The sequence below is a fragment of the Triticum dicoccoides genome, chromosome 7B, assembly GCF_002162155.2.
Source record: "Triticum dicoccoides isolate Atlit2015 ecotype Zavitan chromosome 7B, WEW_v2.0, whole genome shotgun sequence".
Lineage (NCBI taxonomy): Eukaryota > Viridiplantae > Streptophyta > Magnoliopsida > Poales > Poaceae > Triticum > Triticum dicoccoides.
The window spans coordinates 490430657-490437505 of record NC_041393.1 but is presented as its reverse complement, the minus strand read 5'-3'; the positions used below and the strand labels follow the sequence as shown (position 1 = coordinate 490437505).

The following is a 6849-nucleotide window of genomic DNA, read 5'->3' as shown; positions in this document are numbered from 1 at the left end:
GGCGTTGAGGGGCGAGGCTGGTGAGCCCCTTCCGATCCAGATCCATGGGGGAGGGTGAGAGAAGAACAGAGAGAAATAGGCAGTCGGTGGGGATGGGATGATGAGTGGGTGGGATGTCGACCAGGTGGCACCTGAAGTGGGGATGCATGCGGGCGATAGAAATCGTGTGGTTTCCAGCCGGCCGCTCGTTGTCTCTAGATAGTGCGCGTGCATTTTTTAGAGCATCTCCAACAATGGTTGCAAAAAACGCGTGCGCGGTAAAATGAGATTTTAGCGCTCGCGGGACGGTTTCGCACGCTCCAGCGGAGGCGGAAAAATTGGGCACGCGGGAAACGATTGCGCGTAGGGGGAAGAGGGGAAGCGGGCGGTCGCGCGCTAGATTTGGCGCGCCGCTTCCGGCGTGCCTATAAAATGCAGCGCCCGCCACACGTCGTTCCATCGCTATCCACATCGCCACGCGCCCTCTGCCGCTCTCTCCTCGCTCCCTCTACCGCTTTCTCGCCTCGTCGCCGACGCGCCACCATGCCACCGTGCTGCCGGGGAGCTTCGGGCTACCGCGGCGTCTGCGTGCGCCCGTCCGGCACCTACTCCGTCGAGATTCCGTCCGGCGACGTGCGCCTTGGCCTCGGCACCTTCGACACCGCCCGCGAGGCCGCCCACGCGTACGACGCGATGGCGTGGCGCTTCCGGCGGTCCCGTTGGGACATGAACTTCCCGGACGTGCCGACGCGGGAGCGGGCACAAGAGTTGGCACCTCCCCCAGGGCTTATCACCGATGAGGATCGTCGCGAGAATCGGAGGCGGGAGCGCCGTCTCAGCCTGGCCGAGATGGACGAGGAAGCCATGGCGTTGTGGCGCCAACACTTCCCACAAGACGTCATTAACGAGCAACAGTTCTTCACCGAGAGGAGGGCAGAGAGGAAGGAGAGGAGGGCGGAGCGAGCCGCCTATCGCGAGAACAGGCGAACGCGGAAGGCGGCCATTGAATTCAACATCGCGCTAGGAGATGCGTCATCCTGGGGCTCCAATGACGAGCGGTTGACGCCTTCATTCAGACGTCGGAGGAGGACATCACCGAGGCGGAGTCCGAGTCGAAGGAGGACAACGGGTAGTAGTTTTTCGTTTTATCTATCTATCTATCGTAGGAGGAGCCTATGAACTATTATGCACTATCTATGTATCATTTTATATAATCTATCGTTTTATCTATCTATGTACTATCTATCTATCTTTTTTTATCTATTTATGTCTATAGAATCGGAGCCAAATGTGTATCGAGTCATAGTACAAAAAAGAAGAAATATAGCGCGTCTGCCGGAGCGGCTCGGGCGCGCTTTATTTTGCGGCGACCGCTGGAGTCAGCGCACCGCCGCGCACAAAAGCTGGCTCACCCGAAATTGTATACTGTTCTTTAGCGCGCCGCGTGTTGCGCGTCTGTTGGAGATGCTCTTAGTTTTTAGGATTTTTATGAGATAAGTGTTTCAGGCTGGCTTCGGTGCCGACCTGCCGTCGTGAATCAGATTACTGAGACTGCTTGCCGTTTCCTCTGCCAGTAGGCCGGACTTCACTGCTTTCGTGAGCCAGATTATTCAAGACTAAGAGAGAGCGAGCTTTCCGCTTCCTCTGTAGGTGAGAACCAGATTCGTTATCTCACATTTTCTCTACGATTCCGCATCCGGTGCTACTGAATATGGAATCTGGTTACACGTCAAGTGGCTAGCACTCCGCGTAGCCAGTTTCAAACTGCATCCAAGGTAAGCCTTGATGATCTCCAATTCCGGCTCACGGAGTCACCGGTCGTACATAGACCACTGATACGCTGTTCACATTAGATCAAACGGACGCAAGTGGATCACTACTCTACACATGACGGAGTACTTGCATGGAACACTACTGATCAATTTACTATTCACATGTACTGTAGAGCAAGCATGGATGCAAGTAGCGGGCGCCCTATAAGTACGCGCCGGATGAATCACATAGATCACAGATTCAAACGTCTCAATCCACCTCACCATCCCAAGCCTCCCCCTGCATTACCACCATCTCGCTGCTTCTTGTGGCACGCCGCGCGCGGAGCTCATCATCCGTGGAGTGGCCGTCGCACCTGCCGGTGCCGCGAAAGGACCACCAGCGCGCTACAGCTCCCCAGTGAGTTCTCCTGCCTTGTTGTTCAGAGAGCCGGATCAGTCGTAGGTCCGTTCCTCCATGAGACCGTCGAACGGTCAGACCATGGGTGGTACTACAAAATATATGTCTCCTCAGGCTCTGGGCACTCTCAGTTCCTTGCTTCCCCTGATGCTTGTGCTCTGCTCCCTTGTCCATGCATCATTAGGTGCTACGTCACTCCGAAAGGATTCTAGCACCGACTTCCATGCTCTCCGCTGCCTTAAACTCCATCTCAGCACTACTGCTGGACCCCTAGCTTCGTGGAAGAACGATTCACTGCAGTTCTGCGGTTGGTCCGGTGTTACTTGGAGCAAGAGACACGTGTCTCGTGTCGTTGCGCTGGACCTCGAGTCGTTTAATCTCGATGGCCAAATACCTGCTTGCATTGGCAACCTCACTTTCCTCACAAGAATGCACGTCCCCAACAATCAACTCAGTGGTCAAATTCCACCTGAAATTGGCCAACTAAATCGGTTGCGGTACCTTAACCTCAGCTCAAACTATCTTAGTGGAGTGATCCCAAGCACTCTGTCTTCATGCTTTCACCTTCAAATTGTTGATCTTGGAAGCAACTCCCTTGATGGAGTGATCCCCCAAAGCCTGAGCCAATGTTCAGATATGCGGCAGCTCAACTTGGGTCACAACAAGCTCAGTGGAGGTATCCCGCAAGGATTGGGGATGCTCCGCAACTTCTCAGTTCTACATCTTGCTACAAATAGTCTGACGGGCAACATTCCAACTACACTTGGAAGCAGCTCTTCTCTTCGCTCTGTTGTTCTTGTGAACAATAGCCTCACTGGACAGATCCCACCTCTCCTCGCTAATAGTTCATCCCTTCAACTTCTGGACTTAACAAACAATCGCATGAGCGGGGAGATACCTTCTGCGTTGCTTAACAGCATGTCGCTTCAAAAATTATCACTAGGAATGAACAACTTTGTCGGGTCCATACCAGCTTTGTCGAACATTGGCCCACCCTTGCAATATCTTAAATTGCAATCAAACAATCTTTCTGGCACCATACCTTCTTCTTTAGGGATTTTTTCTTCGCTTCGCTACCTCTTGCTTGGAGATAATAATTTCCATGGTAGAATCCCAATGAGTATAGGCAATATTCCGTACCTGAGAGTACTAGATCTCACTTATAATTCTTTGTCTGGGACAGTCCCTGACACTCTTTACAACATATCATCACTTACATACCTTGGCATGGGTATGAACATACTTGTAGGGGAAATTCCATATAACATCGGGTATACCCTTCCAAACATCCACACTTTGATCATGCAAGGAAACAACTTCACAGGACAAATCCCCATTTCAATAGCCAACACAACCAATCTTCACGTGATCAACCTCCGCGACAATTCATTTCATGGTATTGTTCCTTCTTTTGGGACTCTTCCTAGTCTAGTAGATCTGAATCTAGGCTGGAACCAACTTCAAGCAGGAGATTGGTCTTTCTTATCCTCATTGACTAATTGCACACAACTGGAGAAGTTGCGCTTGGATGCAAACAACCTTGAGGGTGTCTTGCCCAATTCCATTGCAGGCCTTTCAAAGAGCTTAGAGTTATTGTTATTAAGATCAAATAGAATATCTGGCACTATACCTTTGGAGATACAGTACTTGACAAGCCTCAGACGTCTTTACATGGAACGAAATTTGCTTACTGGAAATCTTCCTGAATCAGTTGGAAATCTTTCCAACTTGTTTGTCTTAAGCTTGTCTCAGAACAAACTTTCCGGATCAATTCCACTTTCTGTCGGTAAACTGAGTCAACTGAGTGAGCTCTATTTACAGGAAAATAATTTTAGTGGCCCTATCCCAGGAGCTTTAGCAGGTTGCAAGAAGTTAGAAAAACTAAACCTCTCTTGTAACAGCTTTGATGGGAGAATACCAAAGGAGTTGTTTTCTCTTCCCTCCCTTTCCCAGGGTTTGGACTTGTCCCACAACCAACTCTCTGGACAGATACCTCCGGAGATTGGCAGCCTGAAAAATCTTGGGCCACTGAATATTTCCCATAATCAACTGTCTGGACAAATACCCCCCACTCTAGGTCAGTGCGTCCATCTGGAGTCCCTCCACATGGAGGGTAACCTCTTTCATGGGAAAATCCCTCACTCCTTCATAAGTTTGGGAGGCATCATTGAGATGGATCTATCTCAAAACAATTTATCAGGTGAAATCCCTGACATCTTTAAGTTCTTTAAGTCTATGAAGCTTCTCAATTTGTCCTTCAACAATCTCGAGGGTCCTGTACCAGCAGATGGAATATTTCAGAATGGAAGAAAGGTTTTTATTCAAGGGAACATGAAGTTATGTACCAGCACGCGATTGCTACAGGTGCCATTTTGCAATGCAGAGGCATCCAAACAAAGGAATAGCTCCAGCATTCTCAAGATAGTAGGATTTACAGTTCTTTCTTTGGTCCTGTTATCATGCTTTGCAACCATTATTTTCAAGAAGAAAAAGAACTTCAAACAAGCAGCTCATCCATCCTCCAAAGAGTTGAAGAAGTTCACATATGCTAATTTAATGAGGGCAACAAATGGTTTCTCATCAGATAACTTGATCGGTTCAGGAAAATATGGGTCTGTGTACAGAGGTAGAATTGAATCTGAAGAACATGAAGTTGCCATCAAAGTTTTCAAACTCAATCAACTCGGAGCACCAAAAAGCTTCATTGCTGAGTGTGAAGCATTGAGAAATACTCGTCACAGGAATCTTATAAGGGTGATTACTGCATGCTCAACCATTGATCCAACAGGACATGATTTCAAAGCTATTGTTCTTGAATATAGTGTTAACGGCGACCTGGGAAGTTGGCTCCATCCAACAGTCCATGAGGATGGTCAGAGAAGGCCATTGAGTTTCGGTACAAGAATAGTAATAGCAGTGGACATAGCTGCTGCTTTGGATTACCTCCATAACCAATGTGTGCCTCCTATGGCACACTGCGATCTGAAGCCTAGCAATGTCCTTTTGGATGATTTCATGGGCGCACGTGTTGGAGATTTCGGGTTGGCTAAGTTCCTGCATAGGTACACTTCTTCGGACATTCATACTTCTACAAGCTTAGTGGGGCCAAGAGGATCAGTTGGATACATTGCCCCAGGTAATATTTTCTAAATAGAAGATGCTTTTTTTTAATTAAAAAGAATGCAAGTTGTGTTAATTGATTGTTTGAATGACTTATGCATACTGCAGAATATGGATTTGGGAGCAAAATCTCCACTGAGGGCGATGTATTTAGCTATGGAGTCATCATCTTAGAAATGCTAACAGGAAAGCGTCCAACCGATGAGATGTTTAAAGATGGCCTGACCCTTTACAAATTTGTTGAAAAATCATTTCCTCAAAAGATTGAGGAGATTCTAGACCCTAGAATAGTTCCAGGTTATCGAGGTGAAGGTGAAGATGCAGGCAGTAATTCAGACCGGGAACCAATGGTTGCAATGAGCTGCATCATAAAGCTCATGGAGCTTGGGTTGCTGTGCTCTGCAGACACACCTAAAGATCGGCCAACTATGCAGGACATATACAATGAAGTTATCGCAATCAAAGAATCATTTCCAGCATTGCAGGGCTGAGGAAAAGGAAAATGCATGATCCTTGAAGAAGAGTAGTTTACATTTCTTGACTAAATTGTCCAAAAGGAAAAGTCTATTGTGAAGCTTTTCCTAGCCTGCTCCTCCCTTGTATCTTGTGATTTTTCTTTTACATTGTCGCACCTTGTGACACCACTGTAAATCTTACGCACCTTAATATAATGAAGCAGCCCAGCTGCATTCGTCCAAAAAAAAAAGTCTATTGTATATGCAAATTTCAACCAATCCCTGTCTTGCTCTGTTTTTTTCTGACACCTCAAACTAGTACTCTCTCCGATCCAAAATAAGTGTCGCAGTTTTGAACTAAGGTTGGATCGGAGGGAGTACTATTTTTTTTTCGTTTCTATGTCTTTCAATTTGCCTGCTATTGCCAGGCATGCATATATTGCTCTATGCTTAAAAGGGTGCATTTGTACTTACCATGAAGATTAAGATGGTTAAAAGTAGCACGGCAGTAGATAAAGGTAGAAAGTCCATTTCAAATCCCAGAAATACTGAAGCCCGTCATTTACAAAACTGGTTATATAATCTTAACGCCTTTAGTATTTGAAAACCAGGTTAAATTTCCCTAAGGCCTTGTTCGTTTAGTCCCGTCCCCGCCGGTATTGGGCCAAAACCCGGCCGATCCGCGTGGGTTTAGCCCCGGCCTGGTTTGGATCCCGTTCTGTCTTATATGCGTCTTCGGTTGAACCCGGTCTGGGCCAAATCCCCCCGTAACCCCGTGGAAATCGCCGGGAAGTGACCCACGCGGTCCATCCCGTGGAAACAAACCCTGTCACGAAACGTTACGCGACCCCTCTCTCTCGCCCCGACCTTCTCTCCCTCCCTCCTTTCGACGCCGGCGGCGCTGGAGACACATAGCGACGGCGCGGTTCCTCCTTCCCCTTCTTCTCCCCTTTTCAACTGTCGGGACAACAGCGAAGCAGCACGAGCTCGGCGGCGACCCAGACAGCCATGGAGCCCGACCGAAACACTAGCTGGACTTCGATCAATCTCCCCCGCCGCCTCACGCCGGAGAAGAGGAGGTCGCCGGCGACAAGAACTTCAGGTTGGCTCTCTCTCTCTCTCT

The 6849-nt window shown here is 48.3% G+C and overlaps 1 protein-coding gene across 1 annotated transcript; it reads left to right on the top strand.

Annotated features, from left to right (window-relative positions):
* The first annotated feature begins 2123 nt into the window (after window positions 1-2123).
* On the top strand, window positions 2124-5762 carry LOC119341109 (receptor kinase-like protein Xa21). Its single transcript, XM_037612998.1, has 2 exons — window positions 2124-5287; window positions 5380-5762. The coding sequence occupies exons 1-2, from the start codon at window positions 2209-2211 to the stop codon at window positions 5760-5762; spliced, it is 3462 nt and encodes a 1153-aa protein (XP_037468895.1). The 5' UTR covers window positions 2124-2208.
* The last annotated feature ends 1087 nt before the right edge of the window (window positions 5763-6849 follow it).

Excerpts from the sequence above, each read along its gene's own strand:
- LOC119341109 (XM_037612998.1), top strand. The coding sequence starts at position 2,209 with ATGAGACCGTCGAACGGTCAGACCATGGGTGGTACTACAAAATATATG. Across the intron at positions 5,288-5,379 it reads AGTTGGATACATTGCCCCAG|AATATGGATTTGGGAGCAAA; the intron begins GTAATATTTTCT and ends TGCATACTGCAG.